This window comes from Polyodon spathula, chromosome 22 (assembly GCF_017654505.1).
Source record: "Polyodon spathula isolate WHYD16114869_AA chromosome 22, ASM1765450v1, whole genome shotgun sequence".
Lineage (NCBI taxonomy): Eukaryota > Metazoa > Chordata > Actinopteri > Acipenseriformes > Polyodontidae > Polyodon > Polyodon spathula.
This window is the reverse complement of record NC_054555.1, coordinates 23,672,071-23,699,044: the sequence shown is the minus strand read 5'-3', so window position 1 is coordinate 23,699,044 and position 26,974 is coordinate 23,672,071. Positions and strand designations below refer to the sequence as shown.

General features: G+C 40.5%; 2 protein-coding genes across 4 annotated transcripts in view; one reads left to right on the top strand and one right to left on the bottom strand.

The window, feature by feature from the left end:
• Positions 1-3,880, bottom strand: LOC121297277 (sesquipedalian-1-like). 3 transcript variants are annotated; one of them, XM_041223509.1, is made up of 3 exons: positions 3,820-3,880; positions 2,530-2,632; positions 1-1,508 (listed from the first exon to the last, which is right to left on the bottom strand). In XM_041223509.1, the coding sequence occupies exons 2-3, from the start codon at positions 2,530-2,532 to the stop codon at positions 657-659; spliced, it is 855 nt and encodes a 284-aa protein (XP_041079443.1). In that variant the 5' UTR covers positions 2,533-2,632; positions 3,820-3,880; the 3' UTR covers positions 1-656. The 3 variants fall into 3 exon arrangements, with proteins under 3 accessions (XP_041079443.1, XP_041079442.1, XP_041079441.1); XM_041223508.1 differs by having other exon boundaries at positions 3,103-3,867; XM_041223507.1 differs by having other exon boundaries at positions 3,605-3,867.
• Positions 3,881-8,162: 4,282 nt separating this feature from the next.
• Positions 8,163-26,974, top strand: part of LOC121297170 (SH2B adapter protein 3-like) — a 60,490-nt gene continuing 41,678 nt past the window's right edge. The window contains exons 1-2 of the mRNA XM_041223267.1: positions 8,163-8,258; positions 17,281-18,207. Coding sequence (XP_041079201.1) covers positions 17,308-18,207 — 900 coding nt within the window. The 5' untranslated portion in view covers positions 8,163-8,258; positions 17,281-17,307. The remainder of the gene's footprint in view (positions 8,259-17,280; positions 18,208-26,974) is intronic.

Below are 26,974 nucleotides of genomic sequence, written 5' to 3'. Positions count from 1 at the left end.
ATATATATATATATATGTGATAGCACTGAAATACCTCATTCCTTGATAAAACACAGGAATATTTTTTTAATAACCAAACCACTAGAAAGTTTTACTTAAAAGCTTTGAAAATGACTGTCCAGCAGTGTTGGGCTGTATTGCATGTTATTTTTGCTATAATTAGCAGTGGCACACTCTTTTTGAAGAGGATACCTATTAGGTACTGTTCTGCTACAGCAAAACAAGTGTGTTTATTGTGCTTTTTTTCTCAGATTTGCTGAATAACTGACTGATGTATCTGCATCAGAAAATCTCTTTTGTATTTGCAACATCAAGGAACTGAGAAATCTACACAGAGAAATTAAATCATTTAAATTACTTAACAAACAAGAAACTACTTAGAACAAGAAATCAACTGTTCTTTCTTCTGAAGTTTATATCTTACCAATGTGCCTTTGCATATGCTTTAAAATAGGACCTTGAATGCTGCCATTGTCACCCCCCCTCCCCAAAAATAAACCTCCAGCATGTGAAAGGAACAAAAAAAAAAAAAAAAAAAAAAAAAAAAAAAAGAATTGCTCACCCTCTACCAAAAATAAGTTTTACATCTAATAAGAGTTGCCATGATCCAGCATCCACACATGTGATTCTTGGTCACTTCTTAAGGAAGCTCGTTTCTATTGGTCTTGCTGCCACTGTGTCCTCAGGGCAGCGATTTCTTTACCGTACCAGTCATGCAGCTTTGAAAAGCAGACGGTCCCAGGTGAAACAGGGCTTTCCAAAGTGGAGGTCACCCCGCCAGTGGCAGTTTTCCTCCGGGGGGGTACAGGAGGGGGTTTAGCCCCCTCATTGCTACAACTCTTCCCCGGTAGGGTTTTAGACCCTTGGTAAGTTGGACACAATCCATTGACCACAAGGTTTGGCTTGTCCCAGGCCACACCGTTTTCCTTCGAGGTGGGAGTGAAATGGACCGTCTCCTCATGCGAGCGGTTGTAGGTTGCCTGTGGTTCTTTGGCGGGAGTCACCACAGCGGGAGCAGCAGCTGAGATTGATTTGGACTTGGCGCGCCCTGATGACTTCCTGTGGGAGTGCGCGGTGCCCGGGAGGCTGTGCAGGGTCTGCATTTCTTCCAGCTGTTTCTCGAGCTCGTGGACCACCAGCCGCATGTAGTCAAAGCTCGCCCGTGACAGGGCCTTCACCCAGGACTCCATGCTCGCCTGGCTCTCGGCCGCCATCTTGTACGTACGCGACTTGGCGCAGCTGAACTTGACAGCGAAGGCGTATTCCTCCATGGACTCGCACAGCTCCACCGTGCAGCCCTCCAGGACGATCACCCCGATGGGCTCCTTGCTCTCCTTGTCCTCGAAGTAGAACAGCATGTTGCCCTTCAGCACGAACCAGCGGCGATGGTAGGCCGTGTTGCGCTCCCCCTTCTTGTACAGGTGCCCCGTCTTGTCTGCCGGGGAGTCACAGGTGGCGTAGTGCACCACGCTGCGCTCGTTCAGCTTCATCTTGTCACTTTTGGGTTTCTGAAGCAGGAAACATAACAGCATTAAAGGAATTGTAGCCAGACCTGGGGTCAGATATAATTACAATTACAATTCCAGCAGCATTGCTTACTGGAATTACAATTACAGTTATAATTACAGCTACAATGATGATGTAGTAATTACAATTACACTAAAACGTAACATAAACAACTACACACATTAAGATGTTTACTCTATGTATTCTGAATAACCAAGCAAGTAATAATCTCATGTATAAATACAGAAACATATACAACTTTTTTTTTTCAAACAAATGGGTTCTCTAAAAGAGGTTGAAAATAAAAGAATAATGATCCCGGGACCATTGTAACAGGGGCTGGCATGACACAACACTGCCCATTACAATAACCCTGTTTAACCTGGACTGAGATCCAGGACCATCGTAACAGGGACCGGCATCACACAATGCACACTGTGGACTTCAATGGCTTTCCGTTCTCCCGCCAAAGCACGGGTGTCCTGTTTGGAAGAGTCTCTCTGTCTGCTGTAGATGGCCCCAACAAGCTACACTTTTACCAGATACCTACCCCTTAATACAAAACTGGGGTGGAAAGATAAAGAAGTTATACAGCTTCTTTGCATGTGGATCATTTGTTATTCCTCCTCTTCAGTGTGCTTCAAACTGGATCCACTGCCTTTCTTAAATTCACAGTCACCTCACTTGATACCTCCCTGATCTATCATCACGCAAAAGACTTAACTATCACCTAATCAGGAAGCATCTGAGAATGCATTATTTTAATACAGACAAGCAAAAAGAACATGAATAGTTTTAAAAGCAGCAGTAGTTGACTGCCATCCTCAATGTTAGGCGAGCATGCCTTATTTTGTAAAACCTGTTTGTGGTCACAATACTTAGTTTTAGTTTTTAAACTTGTTGATTTTGTATATGGAAGCCTCTGGTTTAAACCAGAACCCCTAATAACTGGTAATAGTTTAATGAGTAATGAACTGCACTGTATGCATGTGGCAGATAAATAAGAAAGGCAGACCCACTTACCATGAGTAGCTAGGGGCAGTAAAGGGAAGTTCCATGCAGGAGGTCTTTGGACAGCAATAAGCCCATCTTTGCATGCTTCTGTTTATGAATTATTCTGCAGTTCCTGAAATGTAAAAGGAAACCATTAGTAACTGATCAACAGAAACACGTGCATTGTACTGTCAGAAGACCCAACTGGCAAGAAAACAGTCAAACATCAGGTAGCTATGAATCGATTTATAAAATGTAAGCTTACAGTGAAGAACTTTACCCTGACATGAGAATGGGACAGTTTAACAAGATCAAAGGACTGTCAACAAGGTCCCATTCCTGATCTGCTCCTGCGCACAGGGTTGTCTCTTTGAATGACTGCGAGGAAAAAAATATTCCATTTAGTTTTATAGGAGGTTCCGTAACTCGCCCAGAATGGTCTGACTGTGAAATAATTCTGCTGGCCAGTTTACTATCCCCCAGCGGACACCATGACAATACATTCTTTCCACATTATAACCTCTGGATCAGACACCGTTCAGTCTCTGCAGACGGGGTACAGCACATTCAAGTCAGGATTATGGTGCTTTGATAGGTACTTACTGGCTATTTCATTCAATGTACCCGCACAGCTTAATTTCAGGCACAATCAATCGGGAATTAAACTTCTTCAAGATGACACGAAACAGAATTTCTTTGTTTGAACTGTTCCCAAACTTAAAGTACTTGTACGCTTTCAACTATCAAAGCTGACACAATCAGATGTGTGTTTTTTTTTTTTTTTTTTTTGTAGCAGGTTATCCAAAAACACTTTCAACGTTTCCAGCAACAATAATGTAATCATGCACAAGAATTAAATGTGTGACTGAGTGGTCGATGTACAGACTGGCTCTTCAGAGGTTAACGCTGTTTTGTTTTTTTGGGGGGAGGGGGGAGAGAATTAGTACTGGATCCACACATGCGCAGTGTGTTTGTTTTCTGTCACAAAACTAGTAAAACAGATATTGATTGCAAATTATCTTTTTAAACAAGAACAAATATAACTTTAATAAAAACATTTTCCATGTTAAACACAAAATGACGACGACAGGAACATATATACAACCTGGTCTATACATCAACTAGTGTTGGTATTTCCTTTCCGGTCGGAGCGTGTCGTTGTCTGCACAACACACAAGAAGGCCGGGAAACGAATCCAGAGATCCAGAGATAAAAACAAGAGTGTTTACTAAGATCGTGTATTTTTGCGCGACGAAGCTGAACAGTTTTCAAATAAGACCATTCCACAAAACCCAAACATAATTCCTACACTTTGTTTACCCGCACAGGAAATAACCTCTCTCCTCTCCCGTCTCCTTTTTTCCTTGATTTTTTTTTTAACAACGTAGAAACACGTGACGCGTCTCAGCTGAACTATATATATATATATATATTATATATATATATATATATATATATATATATATATATATATATATATATTACAAATTTGTGGGAATACCTTTTGAAGGCTTTATGTGTAGCATTTAAATATTCATACAAGGGTCGCTTTGAATGAAAGAAAAGACCTGGCTGTCCTATTACCTTTCACTCCCTAATTGTGATCTTAAAAATAGCCCTAATCCGTTAGCAGCCCTATCTTTCACTGGTATGCTTGCAGCTATGACAATACTGTAGCTAACCATCCTGGGTAAAATGTCCCTGTGAGTGAGGCCTGCGACCTCGAACCTGCTTAAAAGGAAAAGCATTTTTGGCTGCGTACAGGGTCCAATTCACAAAACACTTTAAGGAAAGCTTGTTTTTTTAAAGCCTATTTTAATAAATGAATTCAAGTCTGCGGTTTACAAAACTCTTGTCAACTGTTTAACGAAGATAATAAGTATACGTGTAGTTTTTAAATCACTTTTTAACCAAATGAACCATTTATAATCACTCTTTTAAAAAAACAGCCCTTAAAATAGTCCTTAAAGTTTTATGAACCAGCAGAAAGCGGCAGCTCATTTGCATTTATTTATTTACATGGAGACACACACACACACACACACACACTATTGTAAAGCTTAATAATGTGAAGTCAGGCTAGGCTGATTCAGTACAGTATTCACTGTATGTCACTAGTATTTTACCTTTGATGAGATGAACATTTACAATAAACAGCTACTATCATTTATTCTAGTTGAAGGACATTCTGGGAAATTACACGTGACAAAAATTAGGTGTAGAAATAAAACTTTCATATACAGAAACTCAAGGCTTTAAAGATACCGCATATCCCGTTTACAGTGCTGTGTGGAACCACTGTTCAGTGAAATGAAATGACTAAGTACTGCAGCTTCAAATTACACACTTCCCATTCTATCTCAGCACCAGTACCGATAACGTGACACTATTTTAGCATAAACATGATTGAATATGCTATAGATTACAGTATTTGTAGATGATGATGCTGGAAAATGAGGTGTCATTCTCATTGAATGATATTGTATTTGTATATTCTGGATATGATTCATACTGTTTGTTTTATTCTCTGCTTTGCAGTCCGCCACCAGCAGATGGAACCAAAGTACTGATTTGAAAGAATTCCTTATAGTGAACAGGCAACAACCATCAATGGAAAACATTATACTGAAGCTACAGCATTTTAATGCCAACTTTACACACACACACACACACACACACACACACACACTTAAGATGCAGTCCCTTAATCATGATCTCCTCCTGGCAGAAAATGAATGCAGTGTTCCCTGTGGGCCCAGAGCCAAGATTGGCAACTTAACACAGACAGGAATCGAACCCCACTAGCCCAACCCAGGCAGTGTGAACTAAACAGCCATCTTCCTGACAGACCTGCAGCAACAAAATGTTCAATTCCTAAAGTCAGGTGGTTTGAAATATATCCAATAAGGGCGCTGTGACACTCCCCCCCCCCCCCCCCCCCCCATGACTTTGTGCAGAGGTTTTTACCCCCAGTTGCCACAGGTGCAGGTGAAGCATAAATTACAGTTGCACACCCCTAGTGGTCATTTCTAACACCACCTCGCTTCAGAAATTCAGCTTTTTCAAAGGTCACTAACATTAGTTAACAAGCCTGGTAAGAGAATGGTGGTATTGTAAAACTGTTTGTATTAACCAGATCCTTGAAAAGCAACAGGAAACAGAAATGCTGTGCACGGTTTGGTCGCAAAGTTAATTACACCACGCATGATAACTGCGGTTACTCAGTCAACGTGTTAGAAACGGTGACTCAAACTGCTCTTATTCCAAGTCTGGTAGACTTACAACGATGTATGTGGTCGGGTTATTGCACTTTAACGCGTAGGTGTTAGGGCAGTTCACTTTGCTCATTACGTTGTTTCACTATTGTATGAGATATGGACTCGCATTGCCGCTGATGTCAGCAGTTACAACCAATAATCTGGCAAAACACAGAACAAGTATAGATACAGCAAACAGGCCTGTGGTAATAGGCATTCCATTGTTAACAATAGTGTCCATTATTAAAATGTACTTCAGTCAGCACATATATGTGCATGATAAAGAACGTTTCCATACTGCACAGCAACTTACTTACATATACACGTTCTAATCGTACCAGGGCGGTTTTAATGCTGGGAAAGCAGCTGTGTGACTGAGAAATGTGTTTCAGATTTCCTGGAAGGAGAGGCAAGCAAACTAAGACCTGCAGAATTTTGGGAAGAAATCAAGGGTGAAATAATTGGACCCACTTTATTTAAAAAGAAACATTAGCTGGTCACAAGGGAGAGTTTACAGAGTTTCCACACCCTATATTACAGTAGATCAGGGGGTCCATTCTATAAATCAAAGTATTCTAATTAAGAGCCATTGGGGGTTCCACAGTAGAACTGGATGCTTTCTATTTCAAACCCCCTCAGCCAGGGGTTCAGTATATAGTGCAAAGTACCATTCAAAAGGAAACTGTCTAGAACAAGCACACATGTAATTCTATTGTATCATAAGCCTGTATCAAGTGTGGTTAAATATGTTGCTGATGTGAGCTCTGTGGAGAACCTAGACAGTTGAATTATCCTTTCCTCCTCTTATGTCTCAGAATGAATCAATGACCACAATTAAGTGTGTACACCCCCCCCCCCCCCCCCCACACACACACACACACACACAAGCATAATAATATTGCAAGCACAAGCATCTGTTTAATATCCTACTGAGTGAATCATTCTCTGTTGCTGTTTCTGCAGAGAACATTCTTTACCAGGCTTACTAATAATGTCCTTTTTCAACCTGCTTCTGAAAAGGCTCCTTAAAGATATATTTCTAAAGGGTGTTAGGTGTATAACAGCGGTAGCCAATTGTGGCCATTCCACTCTTGGACCTTGTCTAATCCATCCAGACCCTGAAGTAGGTAAATATATAATTTTACTTGTTAAACCTGGAGTAGAACGGCCCTCCAGGACTGTGATTGGACACCCCTGGTGTATATAATAGAAATTACTGTCCTAACACTGTCAACAGGGTTTCCACCAATACAGCCAGGTATTGTGGGAGCTTTCCTCAATTATCACCAACTCTAGTTCATTCAATGGAAATTGGGATGGAAATCTGCAGCAAGAAAAATAAAATAAAATCATCTATTTTCAGTCTGTTCCTGAAAAACATAAAATATTGGGCAAGGAAGCACCTGCCAACTGAGCACCTGCTATCAACCCTGCTTCAAAGTCTAGCAGATCTACTATCTTACTCATTGTTATTGAATCTGATTTGCCACAGAGAGGTTCCACTTTGCATAACAAATCAATCAGTCGTTTGAGGGACAGGTCATTTGCAAAAAAGAATGTGCTATACATGGCAGTTTTTGTCCATCCTTCTGTATGCTTACTTTTTTTTGTTTTTTAAGAACGTCTTTTTATTAATCTCTGTAGCAGTTTTATTACAAGCATCTGAATACGCGTTTTAGATTACAAGAAATGTTTCAAATGTATGGATTTTCTCATACATTTGAATAATGCACTGTAATATAAATTAGCTGTAACTTATCATCTGTATATATCAGCATCACTATGAAACTTAAAAGCTTATAATGACTAAGGAACACAAGAAACTCACACAAGAAACCCGTTTCAGGGTGCCTCATAGTGAATTCAAGGGTAGTTGACACGTTGTCACTGACTTTCACAAAGACTTTCTGTATTGGAACATATTCTGCCATTGGGTGTCTTCTTTACAAATGACTAACCTTTACTGTAATGAAGAATGTACATACTTTGTTACAAATTGGTATTTTTAATTTTATTCAGCAACAAACTTAATCAACTGAGCACTATTTCATTTTCTGTTACTTCAGTAGCCTGCAGACAGGGGTCGCTTTCAGACGGTTTATTTTCTCAATAAATAAATACCCTCCCTCCATTAACACTCATTTGTTTTCCACATTTACATAACATGCTGTGTGCGTGTAGGATTAAGTCCGAAAAACTCGTCGCAGTAATTTAGAATTCTAGACGTTTTGCGAAAGAGGGAGGGCTTCGTTACAACACCATATGTACACCTGAAAAAAGAGGATACTTCTTGTAGTTTATTTTTATTTATTTTTTCAGTTTACCTTGAGCTGTCAAACTTTTTTTTTTTTTTTTTTTTATTTTGTCAGCGGAAATGATGCGAGATAGCGTTTTTTCCGCGCCTTAGTTTCCTTCCTGGAACTTTTGCAAACTTTTTTTTTTTTTTTTTTTTTTAAACGCCTCCAATATGGGACTGAAGCACACAGGCGGCTTTTCTTGCAGGTAAATGTCATTATTATTGATGTATTTACAATGTAATTTGGTTTCGTAATGACGTAATTCGCTGTAACTTGGAAAATAGCGACTTTCTGGAGTGCGGTGGCATGCACTTAACGCCTATTTGCTTAAAAAAAAATAATAAAATTAATAAAATAAAAGTGTTTGTAATGAAGCAAAAGGTGAGCGTCAGTGCCGCATCAAGCACAGTTTCTCTGTCACTGTGCAATGCACAATCTTAAACGTGTTGGGTGCATGTCGCATTGTTACACGATATGCCGCTGTTTTATACTGTAAGTACAGTTTGTATCAAATAAGACACCATACGGCTTGATAATGTAGATTTGAAAACATAAATGTTAAGCAGACGCATATTATATGGGAACCTTACGCTGTGCTGTGTGTCTACTGTGTCAAACGTTACGTTAGATGCACACTATTTACAGCGTCGTGTTTTTATATTAAGCAAGTTATAGCAGACACGTTATTTTTAACTTATGATATGTTTGAAGACTGAATAAAACTAAATTTTCCGTAGCCTCCCCGGCCCGCTTCACTTTCCGTGGTGTTTTTCTTTTGGTCCTTCTTTTTTGAGGTGATTGTCTCTGCATTGGGTATATTTTGTACACAGCATTGACAGGATATTAAGTTTCAAAAACTAGGGTTTTCCATGTAGGCTGCGCGTTCTTACAGTTCTCCGACGATTATGTCACATCAGACCAAAGCCGGTCTATCCATTTGGAGCCGGGCAGTGAATTAGTAAGTAGAAGCTGGGTCTCTTGCAGAATTGAATCGCTGCGTAGCGAGGGGTATCCTGTACCCTAAGTACTTGTATGGAAAGAACTGATTATTAATCAGTGACAATTATCATTCTATCCGTTTCTCTGTTTATTTTTTAAACGGACTCATCTTCAAGTATGATAATTGTCTTCACAGATGTTGTGGCCCGGTAGGTTCGTTTTGATAGCTGTTTGGTAATAAAAATACGAATAATGAAACTACTTTAGTGTGTGTGTGTGTGTGTGTGTGTGTGTGTGTGTGTGTGTCTATCTATCTATCTATCTATCTATCTATCTATCTATATATATATATATATATATATATATATATATATATATATATATATATATATATATATATATATATATATATATATAATAGTATAGTAATAGGATACACATATTTCAGCGGCTGTGTTGTTATTTATTATTAGGGTCGTGTTTTTATAGTGATCGTGTTTGGAGAATTTTATTTTACCAAAGCTAGTCTTTGGGTTTATATTTCACCAATTTGTTGCCGACGCGTGATTGACTGCAGACAGATTTAAGGGACATTAAGTTACAGGCTACATACTGTACGGGGAATGATTTGAATTTTGTATTAAAACCACTGATTTTTAAAAACCTACATTTATTTGTTAAGTTTCGCCGGTTTGAGTAACTGCCATGGTGTTAAAATGCATGCAACACAGGTTTAGACCGACTTTCACCATTTTATTCTGAAGTTTCGATTGTACCCGTGCTATACGTGGAATTAGAAACTCGAAGTTAACGTTACAGTTATTGATTTCGGTGTTACAGAGTTGCTTAGTTTTAGTTTTTTCCCGTCTGGTTTAGTCTGAGTACTTCATTTCTCATTGCCTTACACTTAGAGTAGCCAGGCCTTACTGATGTAGGCTACTGTATGTAGTGCTACAGTGTGCAACTTTATATTATAAAATTAAATCAAGCCTCTGCTATATATGTTCTCTAATAAATTGAAGCTCGGTTCATTCTGCCTCATTTGATCGACATTTAGCAAAGATTTAATGCACATGGTAAATCTGTTTCATCAGTAATCTTCGTGTTTTATAACAGACATGAATCATTGTATTCGGAATATTTTTTGTTGTTGTCAAATTTAAATAAAAAAAGAAATGCATTATTAAATGAATACACCTATAAACAGGTTTACGTTGTATACTGTCTTGTCTCTGAAATGTGTTGAGCACAAAAAGTAAACTGAGAACGATAGTCAGGAAGTAAGGATGGGGTGTCTTGGTTCGATTCTGAATCAGGGTCTTTTGTAGAAACACCTGGGTGGTACAGATCTGTACTGTCTATTTTCTAGTCCTGTGTTTCCATCTGTTTTATTTTCATTAAAAAACAGTTTTCAAGAAAGAAAAAAAAAAGCACGGCACAAAGTAGTGCATGGCTTCTTAGTAATGTCACTTATAACCGTTCACATCTCTTATAATTATAACTAGTTGTGCGCATACATATGTTATCAACGTGCTTGCTATAGTCTCCTTCAGTGTCATGCAGTGACATGCATGTCAGAATCCATCTGTGGTTACTTTGACCTATGTAAACTGCTGTTCTGTTCCCTACATCTTGTGACCATTGTACAACCCTTAATTAAGGTTGTAAAATTGCTATGCCTGTTTGCTTTCTAATTGAAAGCTGTAATGTGCCACATGCTAATAATTAATATGTAAGTATATCATCCTCAGGCTTTCAATGGAGTCATATACAATGCAGTATAGATGTGGAGGCTTTGGAGTTTAGGAAGGACAGTAGACCCAGTACAGTGAGATTCCTGCTAGATGGTTTAGCGAGTGAAATAAATGATTGCGTCATGCCGTGTTAGTTCATTGTACCGAGAGCGTGTGCAAGTCCTGAAATAGCATTACCGTGCTTTTTTTTTTTTTTTTTTTTTTTAATTTGCTGTGTTTCAACAGCATGCACTTTTGAAATCCTTTTATTTTGATAATGAAACATGGTTCATTGACAATTATTTAGTGTGTTAGATACCTATACATTTAGACTAGTTCATTATAGCCTGTTTGACTTGGGTTTTATTTTTGGGTCAATCTGTAAATTAATGGCAGTTGCTGTAATTTACTAAAGCGTAGAGATTTTTTTTTTTTTTTTAATAAACATGACATTTAGAGGCTTATACATTTTTTGCATGTGTAAGTATACTGAATATGGTTGGGATGATAATTATTGTAATTATATTGGTTACTTTATAGTTAAAATAAATGATCACTGGTATGGTCTGATATTTAATCATTAGATACCAGCAGAACTGTGACAGATGAATAAGAAGACCCGTGCGTGTGACATTCATATATTAACTTGAGGTTCAGAGTGAAAGCTTTTTATTATCCATTGACTGCATTGCTGGAGCTTGGATTTTTGAATGCCACGTAGCACGTTTTCATTTATAGATGATCGTTTCTGAAAACTGCCACCTTTTCTAAGCATGATGGGTGCTAGATGATTGGGTGCTCACCCTGCCCTTCAAAATTCCGATTTTAATTTGGAATAAAACATGATTGGGTGATTTATCATATTAATTTCCACTAAGGTAAAATACAAAATGGACCAGCTTATCTTTAAAATCGTATGGAAAAACCAATGCAATGGCATGGGCTGACCTGAAACATGAAGCATGTGATTGAATGGTAGGGTGCAGGCGAAAGCAACAGTGACTGAGGTAGCACAGTATTACATTTGCTTACATGTATGCCATGTTAATATGAATAAGCCTTGATATAACAAGTGCATAACCAAGGGATTTTCATCTGTTTGACCCTTTGCTGAAGAGTCCAACCAGTAATAAAATCCGTTATATTGTTCTGAACACAGGCAGAGACAGCACAGAAGCAGGGGTGGGGGTGGGGGTGGGGGGTGGGGGGGGGGGGGTGTGGCCTCTGCCTTACAGTGTGCCTTTATTTTACAGCAAGACATTACAATATGCATTACATTCCTTGCTATTGCCGTTTCTTCACGGTAAACAGTGGGCCATAGACTAATTTTCATAAAGTAATAACATGAGGTTTACTTGTACCTTTTTGTAGATGAACAAGCAAACGAAAACTGAAATTTAAAACAAATGTGGAAATGGCGCTGTAAAAAGAAGGGGGGAAAAAACGTTTTGGTTCTCGTTTATTACATTCCACACAACAAAGTCGCAACAAAAAATATATAATATATACAGTCTATATATAAATCACTACGCAACAAGTTGGGCACTGTTTAAGCAGTGCTTTTCAGAATGGTCAAACATTGCTAGTTGTGCTTTTAATCATTTTGTTTTGAGCTTGTCCTCTGCTTGTTTTTTAGCCCTTAAATAAATATTTGTGATACCAGATGAGGTGGGATGGATGTGATCCTGTAGAAGCTACTTCACTGGCGTCTCTGCACTGCCTTGCACAGTCCCTGTAGTGGTCTGTGCCAAACACGTTATATATAAGGAAAACTTGATGACTCCATGACTAACAATTAAGTGGCTAACATTTTAGGAAATGTTGTATAGGCCTGCACAATATCCTCTGGGGAGAATATACAACCCAATCAGGTGATATTATATACACATTATTAGCATCTTCAATGACAAACTTCTCATTTTACAACAGAGATCGTGTAGGCCCCAGTATCTCCACTATAATATTTACATGGGTTGTACTAAAAAATGGAAGACCTTTTATAACACCAGGGCCAACCATGAGTAGCTGGGAAGGAGCTGGCTTGATGTGAGAAGCAAAGATGTTAAACATTTTCTGAAATGGCACATAATGATTCCTCAGGGATTCCTGGCTTCCTTCGGGGAAGTTGGGGTGGAATTCAGCAGGGATGTCTGTTCTCCAGAATAGCTGACATACATTTTTGTTTCCTGTGAAACTTTCACATGGAGAGGCAGCTTTTATACATTACAGAATGCAGGTATGGGATATGCAGGGCAGTCACGTGAGGGACGAAAGGTGTGTGCTACATGTACACATGTCGAATTTCACTTCCACTGTGGCCGTGACTGCGTGCATGTATGGTAAAAAGCAAACATACTGTGCATTCTGTGTCATATTGATGGAAATGATTTCCAGTTTGAGATTTTGACCTCTCTGTCAAAAAAAATGAAAAAAAATTTAAAAAAAGCATGTGAAACGATTCCCTTCCCACACGCTGCCAAGAAGTGATAAGGGCGGCCCTGTACGTAGTGTGCTGTGCGCCGGCTGCCTTGATGGACTGTGACACTGTAACCCCATGCCGTCGCCATGCAGAGAGAGAGATTCCCTGAGCCAGAGGGCTGTCTGAGGCAGGAAGTGAGCTCTGTGCCCCAGGATGCTGAGTCATCCACAGGCTGGCAACACTGATAGAAGCATGAGCTCAGGGGCCTGAGAGGGGGGTGGGAGGAGCACGTTCACACTGCAGCTGAGAGGGGGGTGGGAGGAGCACGCTCACACTGCAGCTGAGAGGGGGGTGGGAGGAGCACGCTCACACTGCAGCTGAGAGGGGAGTGGGAGGAGCACGCTCACACTGCAGCTGAGGGAGGTGGAAGGAGCACGTTCACACTGCAGCTGAGAGGGGGGTGGGAGGAGCACGCTCACACTGCAGCTGAGAGGGGAGTGGGAGGAGCACGCTCACACTGCAGCTGAGAGGGGAGTGGGAGGAGCACGCTCACACTGCAGCTGAGAGGGGAGTGGGAGGAGCACGCTCACACTGCAGCTGAGAGGAGGGTGGGAGGAGCACGCTCACACTGCAGTGCCTGTTTTTGTTTTGTGTATATTTACATATTTAAAAAAAAAGACAAAACAAATACTTCAGTAGTAGGCCCAGTAATATGTTAATATATGAATAATAAATAAATAAAAACAGTATCAAAATATATAAACTTCATAACATTGTCCAATTTTGAAAATAAGAATAAATGCACCATGCCATATGGACTTTGGGAACACACGCTTAGGAAAGGGTAGTCAAATATCAATATGCGTACATGATATACTTCATTTGTAGTGCATGTTAATGATGTATAGTTACACTTTTTGTTTTAGAATACAGGGTTTAAAAAATAAAAATGATACTCCTCTATGCGCTAACTATATCCAGTTGTGTGAGGATAACTAATTACAATTTAACAAATCAGCAGCACTGTAGAGAAGTATAGTCTTCTCTGCGTATAGGAACACCTCATAAGGGAACACTTTGGCTAAGAGAACACCCTTGTGGTGAAACAGATTTTTCCCATTGTAAATGCTCCGGCTAAAGGAACAGGAACTTCGCTTAAAAGAACACCTTTTCGGCATTGCTAACGATTCGAATCACAGATGATACAGGACTGTTTTGTAACGTGATAACTCATCATCATCAGACTTAAATTCATATGGTTTATTCAATCTTTCCAGAACCGCCGTTTTTGATCATTGCCATGTTTTTTATTTAGATTTTCCTCGAGTGCACCTCATCGCTCGTAAACAACTAACAATTAACGTTAGTTTGTCTGTTACTTTATTATTATAGTTTATCATGACAACTATTACATATTCATTTATTTATTGATTCATATTGTGTCTGGAGGTCAACTCCGTCTTAGAGCACACTTCAGCTAAGAGAACACTTGGCTTGCTTCCCGAGGGGTGTTCTCTTAGCTGGAGACGACTGTATTAGTATATTTTAAACTCTCGTCTTTTAGTGACTTCACTCCTATGAGATAAATGGGTGCTGCTGCTGTGTGTTATTAAATAACGTCACTTTGTTACATCACCACCCCAGCCATTACAGGGTGCTTGTACCATCAGGGGTGTGCAGTTTTTGAAAAACTTGTTGTCCAAGGGACAAAATTCTAGAAACATCTACATGTCCTTCTTAAAAATCTATTGTGGCGCATCCACTAAAGGTGCTCATGTGAGTGCAGGATGTGCCCTGTAGTCTGGGGATTGTAGGTTCAAGTCCAGGCTATGTCAGGAGCAGTGAGCTGAGGATACAGATAATAATTGCCCCACTAAATTGGGGAGAAAACCAGGGTAAAAAAACTGGAGATGAGTAAATTTAAAATAAATAAATAAATCTACTTGCCCCCTGCTCGTCACACAAAAAAGTAGATTATAACTTATAGGATTTTGGTTTTATTTAAAGTGAACACAATTAGTGATTAACAGGGGTGGCTCTAGTCTTGTAGCTTGAATGGTTCACTAAATTATTCAAGATACACAAAAGGTTCCCTGTGACCCAACCTCACCTCAACACATGTATTACATACTTTAAAGAAATGTTCCTTTCAATGAGTTATTCTAATATAAAAATAGCTTCTGCCTGTTTTTTCTCCATTCTCTATAAGCTGAATCCAACTCGAGATGTACAGGTGCTCCAGTTTGTTGCATCACAGATACGAAATCATTGCCAACTATTACTTCTGCTTTGTGGAATTCTGATTTTTCTTGAAGTTTTCAGTTTTGTAACTGCTGAACCCCAGTTATCCCAGAATCTTAACATGATAGGGTATGGGGAATTCCTTTTCCACCCCCAGCACTCCCCCAAATTGTATTTCAAAAGCTTTGGAGAGATTGCATATTACACTGTGTATACTGTACACAAATAATTCTGGCTCTTCTATGTGAACAGTAAGCATGGAACAGTATAAAGACTGAAACCTGGGCTAGTGCATGAAATAGCCCTTAGCCCAACACTGCACACAGTGGCTTTCTGATTTCTTTTAGTTTCATTTTTAACCATCTGTTCAGGATTCCAGGACTGGGAGTGTTAGAGGCAAACGAAGCACAAAGACACCACTGCGAATGTGGCGACAAATCTAAACAATGGTAATGAAATAAGTGACTGTAGGGCTCCTGCTTTTTCATTAGCAGCTGCAAAGTGACAGCTTATGAATAGGAGGTGGAGGACAGCATTCCAGGTGTGAATTCCTAGAGCACAAAGAAGAATTACTGGAAGTTTTGATGGGGTGCTGCAGATTGAAATACCGTCACGCTTGAACACACCCATACACTTGTGGGTTGGACCTCCTTTTGACTGTAGTTTTATTTCATTTGGTGATTGTTAGACCCTCTGTGTGTATTAGATTAGGTGATACATTGCGTTAAAAAAATCCCAGTCTGCCCCACATTGTTCTTGCAAACATCAAGCCTTACAGTCTGTCAGTCATAGGATCCTTACGTTGGCTCTCGAGATCTCAAACCACACTTTTTCACCACAGGGAATTTCCAACAGCAACAATGAAAGAAGCAAAAATGGGGGAAAAAGTACCCAAAACCCATGTAGCAAAGGCCCTTCAGAATCTGCTAGCTCGGTTCCCTTCACAGGGGCTGTTTCTCGTAATGGTGTGTTGCTCAATTTTATTTGTTTCCTTTTCTTCAGACATATTTTGCTAATTTCATTTCTATAATAATATAGAAAGTGCTCTTTCTTCTCTAAACGTGTCAGAGAATTCAGGAAGTGTGAATTTTGGAGTGGAATTATTGACGTGCTATTTTTGTAAGTCAGGTCAGTTTAATCATTTTTTTTTGCTCTAATGTGGAACTGGTACCAGTAACAAAGATACATGTGATTTCAACATATTTCAGGATAACTTTTTATAAACCAATATTGTCCCAGTCACTGGTTAGCAAGCCTCACATGCATGTTTCTTACTTCAACCAGATAAACGTCACCGTTACATCGAACCAGCAGACAAACAGAATTCATTGTCAGTTACAGTCCTTTTATTAATTTGTTTTACTACAGTGGTGGACTTTTTTTCAGTCAAACCATTATAAAGTATTGATTAAAATAATGTGTTAAAGTCACAATTATTTGATAAATCGTGCATTCAGTCATGTCATTCAGATTTCAAGCAAATTCAGCAAACCTTCGGCAAAATCTCATATATTATAGGTGGTAGTAAACTAGTGGCTTGGATCATGGCTATTTAGAGGAGTGGTAGGTAAATGCTGACAAATGTGGACCAGAGTTAGCTTCTGAGTTCTAAATGTAAAGCCACAGCTTCATTAAGGAAGATGTGGGTTAATTACCAGCAAGTGCAAGCCCCTTGAGACTTGTTATTTACAGTGCAGTTCAATCCAGTGGTTCAGGAATCGATAGACACAAATTATTAATATCATAGTTTCCATTATTACTTGATGAGAGGATCAGTGCAGTGGTGATAGTGTGTCCTGACTTCAGTGTTGTTCTAAAGAAAGATATCAGTAGCATCTCACAACATGACTACCCAGTACAGCTGATCCCTTTTTTTTCGTTCCCCTCCTGTCTAGTCTTCCACAGCTGTGCTGGTTACTGCAATGAATGGCAACACTATCCACCAAGGGACTACTTCCACTTCTGCCGGTCAGCCCAGGGGCTGGAAGGAGTTCTGTGAGCTATATGCCATTGCTACGGCCCGGGAACTGGCCAAGCAGTACCGTCTCTTCGTCAACGAGAACCCTCAACAAGATGACCTGGCGGCTGAAAACTTCTCGCTGCAGTTCATTGACCTCTTCCAGCAGTATTTCCGCAATGAGGTGGGAGAGGGTGGCCTGGCCATGACGGGGCGTTATAGAATCGTGCCTTTCACGGGGGTGCAGGACTACCGGGAAGCAGGCAGGCGCTTTTCCGATGGCCCGCAGTTGTTGATGGCGGTGGTGACGCCCAAACTGGACCAGCCAACTGTTCCCCGGGACCAGGATAAACGGGAGAGGGGGGCCTCCTCCTCCACTGACACTAATCCCTCCACCCACCTGCTGACTAAAAGTTCAGAGGAGGTGTCTGACGCTGCTTTTCCTGGGCCTGACCAGGCTCCGAGTTCTTCCTCTGCAGACGCAAACACCACACACTTTTCCATTACCAGTTTGCGGCAGAGCGTGCGGGGGATCTTCCGAAGGAAAACAACCGAGTCTCTTACCGTCACTGGGTCAAGCGATGTGAAAGACAGGGGGGCCTCGGGCACAACGGAACAGATTACAGCCATGAACGCCGCAGGACAGTGCTGGTTTGACAGATTGACCAATAAGTGGCGTCCACAGACTGTTTCTAGAGGGGTGGAGAGCCGCGAGAGCGTGAAGGAGGCCCAGCTAAAGTACCTCATGGTGGACGACGCCAGCTCGGATACGCAGCCCTGCTGGAAGTGCTGCAGGCTGCTTGTGCGAAAGGCTGGTGGGATGGAAAGTGAGGGGTACCAGCTAGAGATCTTTGACCCTCCAAAGGTAAGCTAGCAGATGTCTTGCATTCTCATTGTGTTGGGACATTGGCTTGGCAGGTAGTGGTTAACAGAAGAAAAAGAAAAGTTTGATCAGATGTCTGTTTTATCTTAAACGGTTATCCAAGTGGGGACTCCAGTAGAACTGGACAGCAGTCCAGTCATTGATGGATCTTGTCTTGATTTATTTGTAGCTTGAAGCAATGTGTTGAAAAGATCATTATCATAGAGCTGTCTAGAAAGCTGGTGTTCCATGGAATGTTTTTACTGGGAGACCGGCTAGCATTAGCAGTCAATGTCTTGTCAATTAGTGAGCCTGAAGTTTTTCTGATTGAGGCCGATAGCTCTGCCCTGTGATCTCTCAGAGCAATCAGATCTGTTCACTTTGCTCTGATATTGCTTTATCTGCATCTGTACACAGTTTTAAACGCAGTCCTGTGCTTGTTTGGTCTAAAGGGATGCTGTGAAGTGTGTTTATAAAATAATGTGGAGGTATTAAGACCCTTTATTTGTATATATTTTTTGAGAATGTTTTTGTTAATGATTGTGGTTGCTGTGCAAACAACACCAGAACGGCCGTGTTTATAGACAATACCTAGAACAACCATGAGCGGTCAATGTGACCATCGTATTAAAAACAGCATAAATACAGTGGCTCTCAAAAGTATTCACCCCCCTTGGACTTTTCCACATCCATGTTACAACATGGAATCAAAATGGATTTAATTAGGAGTTTTTGCCACTGATCAACACAGTGTCAAAGTGAAAAATAAAATCTACAAATTGTATACAAAACAGAAAATAATAACAGTCTTTGCTAATTTGGCACAGCTATCAACAGTAACCCAGGCTTCTGCACCAAATGCTCCACAGGCATATACTAGTGCAATGTAAGCTTCTAATTCCTCCAAGGGCATTGACCAGGGATCGTCTTGTAGTTGTCGGTGGGCTTCTGCTTCACTGCTACGCTGTATGTGGTGAAGCGTATCCATGTCAATTAATAGGCGAAAAGCACTCAATGCGCTCTCATCAATGTTATGTTTTGTATATGCTCTGGGCACTGGAACTTCCCTCAAAATATTTTGTTCATTACCAGCCTCTTGAGTGCTAGGTGGTGCTGGCGCTACCGCTGGAGAAGCGGCTGCCTCAGGTGAAGTAGTGTTGGATCAGGTGCAGGGGCTGATGCAGGTGAAGTGGCTGGCATCCTTGTAGAGGCTGCCTCAGGATTACTTCATCTCCCAGGGATCCCCTGCACCCTCTTCATGCACTCGGTCCTGGCACTTTGCTGGCATCCTCCACACTGTCACCTCTGCTGGAAGATTCATCTTTGCAAACCCAGTTTGCTTCAGACCATTCTTCATGGTCCGTCTCTGCTACATCAGAATCGTTGTTTGGTAAACTTTGCAGTAATTCAAAATACTGCCGTCATACATCTTCCACGACATTTGAGGAATGCAGACTGATATAATCAATGGACAGCCGGGCGCCATGAGCTGTCAAGGATGACTGATAGGCTATCAGGAGGCTCACTGAAACATAGAAATGTCAGAAGACCTCTCACTTGAGAAATGCAGACTGATATAATCAAACTTCAATACATGGTGGCAAGACCCGACTGATAAATACAAATAATACTGCAACATTTCACTGTTATAATATGTTTTATATGTAGCGGTCAATTTGAGAGCTCCTGGTCGGAATAGGTAGTACAGTAATTTATCTCCCTAATTCTATCTTTGTCAGGGTAGTTGGTACATATATTTAGGAAAAGTCAGGAAAGCGCAGCTTTGTTTCTTAAACACACACAGCACAGTTTAAATTAAAAATCCAGAAACGGTAAAAAAGACCGCCTTGGTCGTTCTAGTGTTCAGGTCTCAGAGAGATGCCTGGACTTGCTGTTGTGGCTCAGAGGAAGCTTGTTCATTCTTCCCTGGTCCAGGTGTGGAATACAATACGAGGCTATAATCTAGGTACAGAGGATCCAGTAGAGCAGTGCTCTTGGATTTTAATCATTTGCTCTCTCCTCTGTACAGTATAACGTACATGGGTATTCATGTTCAGATATTCTTTCCAAATTGAAATTAATATTTGGATATTCCTGAATAAGGAAGGAAAGAAGCATTCTTCTGTACAGGAGTGAATGTGTGTGTTGTTTTTTTTTTCCAAGGTGCTTTATGCATTGGTTTCTTTTGCATGATATATTTTTTATTTGCTCGCCCACTCTTACACCGGCCACAAAACCCAATTACCTGTGCAGGGCCTTTACAACAGCAACCCCAAAGAGCTCCAAACTGCTTGCTAGTGAAATGTGTTCATCCCTATTATTCTTTGTTTCTGTTTCTAGTTTAGTCTTTCTTCTTGTGTGTTATGTTTTTCTTTATTTCTGTGTTTTTATGTGGGAAGCTTCAGGACAATTTGTATCATATTGTTCAGTAGCATTCATTTGACAAGACCAAACGTCACATGTTGTGGAAAGCTTTCATTCCCCTGCAGGTACAGTTGTGGTTTTGAAACAGTGCTAAAACTAACAAATATGAGTGATTGAATCAATGGAAGTTTGTGAATAGATAAAAAAAAAATGCAAACACAAAGATAATAAGCTATTGTATAATAGTGAACGAAAGAACAATCCGCTGAGTTTTGAAAGCATGGCAATTTCACTGGGTTGTGAGTAAATGTTGTCTTTGAAGCTGGTCAGCTCCAGTGCTGTGCTGATTCTTCCTCCCACACATTGTGCTGTAACATTTCACAGATATACTGTTTCATTGTTGTCAGTGATTGCTGTAGAGCACTGTACAGGATCTACACAGGATCTTCTCTGCCCGAAGCTCTTGTGCCTGCTCCTGTTAGGAGTCATTAGCAGACCCTGTTGCAGGATAGCCAAGAACTTGCAGCGCTCTGGTTGCACTGAATCAGTAAAAGGTGTTGGCTGACACAAGTGTCTTTCATCTCTCCCTTTTTAAACAACGCCGGCGATTACAGCCTGGCTTATGGGTAGCATGCAGAGCTGCCGAGACGAGTGCTGGCTGATTCGCTTTTATTTCTGTATTGTATCATTAGAGCTTTCCCAGGCCTATATTTGGGCATGTGCTGCAGACTGTTATCAGAGGGATGCGGAGCGCTGTGTTTTCCGAAGTAGATAAAACCCTCTCGGACGCCCCGCCCCCTTGCCTTAACAGTGTGCATGTGCACAGTCCGGAGAGAAGGCAGAGGAAAGGGAACCAATAGAAGCCAGTGTTCTTTACACAATGCAGGGAAACAGGGTTTCCTTTATTCAGCTCTGACTTTACGACCAACATGCAGGGAAAATTGGACTTTTGACAAGCAGTGGGGCAGAGAATAAAAGAATCCTGCTATACACGTTTGGCTTTAAATACCTTTTTACCATTTGAGCCAGGTGTGAAAAATACACACTGAGCTCCACCTGCACAGCAAATAAAGAAACCTCAAGAGCATCGTATCCTCTGAGTTAAATTGTTTTGCTGTGCTGAGTGACAACGACCAGTTAAGTTTCTTCTTGTACAGCTATGGTGGTTCTTTCATTCAACTTTATGAAGCAAAATTTGACAATTCTAGAAGGTGATGCGAAACTTTTGGCTATAGCTGTACAGTGCCATGTATGATATAAAGTGAGGCTGCCAAGTGCAAGAAATGCATTTCATTTAGTGCTGCTTGTTTAGACTGTAGGAGCAGCTTTGGTGGTCGAGCGAGCAGATGTATTCACATCAGAGAGCAGCGATGCAGAGAACTGCACACTTCATTCACAAGGAACTGACTTGAACATTGCTTAAGACCCAAGGCATGCAGGTGGGTCGTCAGGCAGGGAGCTGAAAAAAAGGACTGTGTGAATGGAAGGCATGTTCATGTTTGAAATTGAACAGAGACCTGGAGCAGGCTTGCTTGCCAGTAAGTTGTTTCCAGAGGAGGATGCTAGCATGCAGGATGGCTGGCTGTTTTTGAAAGGGCCAGATGTGTTGTACAGTACCCTGGGGAAATCCTTTATTAATTTATTATTTTACTTTTCGTTTTCTAGCTAATTCAAAATGAATGAATATTCAAATGCATGTGTAAAAAAAAAAAAAAAAATAAAAAAAAAAATGTTGAAAGAATATTCAGAGATTAAAAACCTGTGTTCTTCCCATTTATGTAGGTATTCATTTTATTAGGTTCTTAGATAAATACCATTTTCATAATCTCTGGCACCAAGCAAGTAGACATTTAGTAAACCAACCAACTTAAATCCACTACTTAACTCTTCTCTGACGAGTCATTGTCATAGACAGCTCTTATCTGTCCTCTGCTGGATGCGAGAACCCTCAGCTTCCTGCCTGTTCTTTGGACTGGTTGAGAAACACAATCCTCGCTCTTCCTGCACACACTTGATCTTGCTCTGTCTCTCTCTCTGAAACACAATCCTTGCTGAATTCCTGCACGCACACTCGATCTCGCTCTCTTTCGCTGAAACACAATCCTCGCTGAGTTCCTGCACACACTCGATCTCACTGTCTCTTTGAAACACAATCCTCGCTGAGTTCCTGTGCACACTCAATCTCGCTCTCTCTTTCTCTGAAACATAGTCCTCGCTGAGTTCCTTGTCACACTCGATCTTGCTCTCTTTTTCTGAAACATTCTCGCGGAGTTCTTGCACGCACACTCGATCCCGCTTTCTCTTTTTCTGAAACACAATCCTCGCTGTTCCTACACACACTTGGTCTCGCACTCTCTTTCTCTGAAACACAATCCTCGCTGAGTTCCTGCACGCACACTCAATCGCGTTCTGTCTCTTTCTGTGTTTCTTTTTCTGTAGTCTGCCCCCCCTGTCTGTGATGGGAATGGGGTGTGACTCATTTTCAGTTCGTTCTGGTGAGTCTCACTTGGCATGAGTTGTCTTGTTTGTAAAGGAGCCCTGATGGCATGGCACCATGGGAAACTACGCAGGTGAACCTGGCTTTCATGTCTCTTTTGGCAAGCATACCGAACTCGCTGAGTTTCAAGATTCTAAAGTTTCGAGATTCTAAAGTACTATTGGCTTTATACGGATCTACTGGTGGGTTATTAATGACCACTCTGCTTTCTATGAGAGGATCCAAGAGGTACATAATATTTGCAAATACATATGCAGGTCTCCGTATTAGTCTTTGAACTCTGATTGATGAATAATTCATTCAAATCAGCAGTTATCTTAATTTAGACTATGCGCAGTGGCTGAAAGTTTAATAAAAACTGATTCTACACAAGTTGTGAGAGCAACAGGTAATAAGTATTTCTTTGCCAGTTTTTTGGGCTCGGACAGTGCACCAATCACTGCTGGCATCCCCTGTTGTAAGATTGGAATCTTGGCAGCTGTGAGTCGAGGCCCTTTGGCACTGAAAGCAGGAGGATGCCTTAAAAGGAAAGGTAATTCAGAACAGAGCTCATAGCCTTGGGCTTCCCTGCATTAGACACCTCAGCCTCATTAAAGGATTTCCCCATAACCTTCCAGATAACGTTGAAATAATTGCACAGTTGTGAGAGTTTGTCTTGTTTGGTACTTTTTTAAAAAGCCATAAACAGGAAAGCAGAGCCATGAATAAAATGTAATCTTAGAGTAAGTAATCAAATCAGATACGTGTTATTTGGTGATAATTTCCACAAAGAACAGCAGGCCTGATTTGATCACATGCTTCAAGAGGTAAAAGGCTAGTGCAATGACCCCCTTTTGGAGAGATTAATGGTCATACTGTAAAATAGTGCCTTTACAAATAATGCTTATGATGGAAATTCAATGTTTAATAAACTCTTCAACACTGCAGACCTTTATACAGAATAACTCCATACCAGCTAACTTATCCAGCATTGGATTTATGTTTCAGTATGCAACACTGGAACTATGTAACTGGTTATCCCAGGCTAGTGTTTCTGTAAAGTTATGAGATAACAGTGAGACCAGTAGCCAGTGGCTTGTTGCAGTAGTTGGTACTGCTCCTGAATTACATAAGAAGCAATGTACACTGTACATAGTAAAGGTGTGATATCTATTGAGGGGTTCTGGGGACAAGATGAACCACAAGAGCAAAGCTTGGAATTCCAGATTTGCAGTGTGTAATGTGTCCGTGGTGAAGAATAAACAGAATAGAGATAACATGTAAAAGTAGCAAAGCTAATAATACTGTCACTGTTGTTCAGTAGTGACTTCCACTCAGAACCTTTGTAAACCCTGCAGTGTGTGTGTGTGTGTGGGGGGGGGGGGGGTGGGGGGTCTTCTTTCTCTAACCAAGACCCTGGCCTGTCCTTCAACTTCCGAAATCAGATGTTCTGAAATCTGTCACTGAACAATGTCCCGGTCTATAATAGAAACATCAGCCGGGTCTGAGTTTCCAGAATGAGGAAGCTGTATGCACGCTGATAAGTGATGCGTGAGAAAGCCTAAATAGAGGGAAGTCCTTGCTCCCAAAAATGGCTTGTAGGAACCAGATAAATGTGTTTCTTTGACTGTGGGTCAGGTTTCAAAACCATTTTCATTTCATTTTTTTTATTTTTCTGTTCTCTGAAGAGGAGCAGCTGTCACTTCATCAGCTACTCCATGTAGCAGAGCAACCCTGTAGCACAAAACTATACTTACTGTACTCCCATGCTGCTGGTATTTTAACCAATCATGCATGCCCCAACAGTGTAATGACAAACTTGCAGGATCTCTGCTGTGCTGAGTTAGTGGAGCTGCAGCTTTAGTTCCGTGGCAGTGGTTTTTGGCAGCTGTGGGTCCTTTGTTTGACTTGAAACTATGAGTTGAGGTTTATGCGATTGGCTCCCTCACAGACCTTCACCAGTGAATGCATTGTATTGTTACACACACACACACACACACACACACACACACACACACACACACACACATACATAATCTCCTCTGAAAAAAAGTAATATAAAGTACTGTGTTGTGGCTTGCAAATCGTAGAGAATGTTATGTCTCAAATCTCACTGGGGATTGTTAACTGTCGACCCCTTTGGGATTGGGAACTTTGACCCTGTACCCAATAACTTAGGCCATTATCTTCCAAATAAATGTCAAGTAAGGATTCTGGGTGGGAAATAATGTTTTTTTTCTCTTGTGCAAAGGGAATGAAACAGAACCGGACACCTGCCCCTCTGTCACAAGTCCATTAGTAAATGTGCTGTGATATCAAAAGTTTAGCTTTCTTTTCATGAGTAGGAGAAACCTTTTATAAGCCTGTTTTTCCATTTTTAAACCAAATAAATGCTTGCTTGTTTACCATAGATAAACATAATGTATCATAATATGCTGATAATTAATTTCTTCCTCATTTCCTGTGCTGTCTCAGTTCTTGGTGGTGTTTATTTTCTATGGAAAGTACTTCCTTATTATTACACTGCAGATCGGAGTTCTGTTTTGGAGTCCACACTATATTGTGTGGGTTACATCTTAAATTGAGAATACAAGTGCAAATTAAATGGCATTAAAGCTGGAAATGGAGGACTCTGTCATATATAAAGCTCCACACTACTAAGGGCCGCCTAGTGATGTAGTATATTAGAAGTACATGGATACAGCTGTACAAACTTTACATTATGAGTTTTCAGCCTTGGCATTTGCAGTTGCCATGCAACAAATGTGGCGCAATAAGAATGCAGGGGCCTCCTGTTAGTAAACACAGAACCTCTGTAACAAGCCAGCAAGCAAAGCCAGAACATCAAAATGACCTCCACATTTCAAACCTTGTATTAAACAAAGGATTCAACAACATTCTTACCAGGGAGTTCTGTATCAATATTAAAACATTCTAATTTAAAAACTTAGCCACATGTGTAAGCTTGACTGGTAGTGCAGCTCCCCACACTAACTGGTTGTTGGCCACGTACATGAAAACCGGGTCCATGCTGCAGGGAAGTGTTCAGGTACACAACGATTTTATACAGCTCATTTAATATCACATCATCAATGAATCTAAATGGCAATGTTACTCTTTGCTGAGCTGCTATGAAAGCAGGATTTACAATGCAACATTTAGTATTGCTTGCAAAGCAACAGCTTGCAAGCCTGCAGTGAGTGGATCTGTCTATTAGATGCTATTTGCAGAAATGTCTCTTTCTTCTGTTTTTATCAGTTTCCTGTTTACGACAGCTCTAGCTGTTCTGTGTCTTGAGTGGAAAAAAGATGCTGGGTACAGGCTAGGTGGCTGTTTGGGAGATGTATATTGTTGTGCTCCTTCTAGGAAATTATTGGTCTTGTCTTGTGTGTGAATAACATGTTCGCCGTCTACACTTTTACAAAGCTGTGGTTAGAATAATAACCAGCATTTCCATTGACGAATAACAAAATATTTGTGCAAGACCTCTGTTTTCACGTTGGTTTGGTTTAGTTGGTTACCGACTTACTATCAAATTGTATTGGGTTCCAATTTAAATTAAAAAAAAAGTAGCAGATCATAGTTCAAGTCTGTATCGGTATTATCTAAAGTGATCACTGTGAGAAGAATACCTGTGGTTGATGTATAACCCCAGCGACTGGTTTCACAGTCCCTGACTACGGTTTGTGAAATGTCATGGCCATGACATTTCTATTTCCTACAATTAGAAAATACATCATTCATTAACAAAACACCAGAATATCTACTTGTCAGCAAAAAACACAAAAACAAATTACAAAAAGACTTTAAATACATCCTTTGGGGGGAACAAAAGGTACAGTATACATAACATTTAATATCCAAGGATGTCTCAGACAGTCCTGGCCAGTTGTGGGTGGTTATTATGTGCAGGTATGACTAATCAAAAAG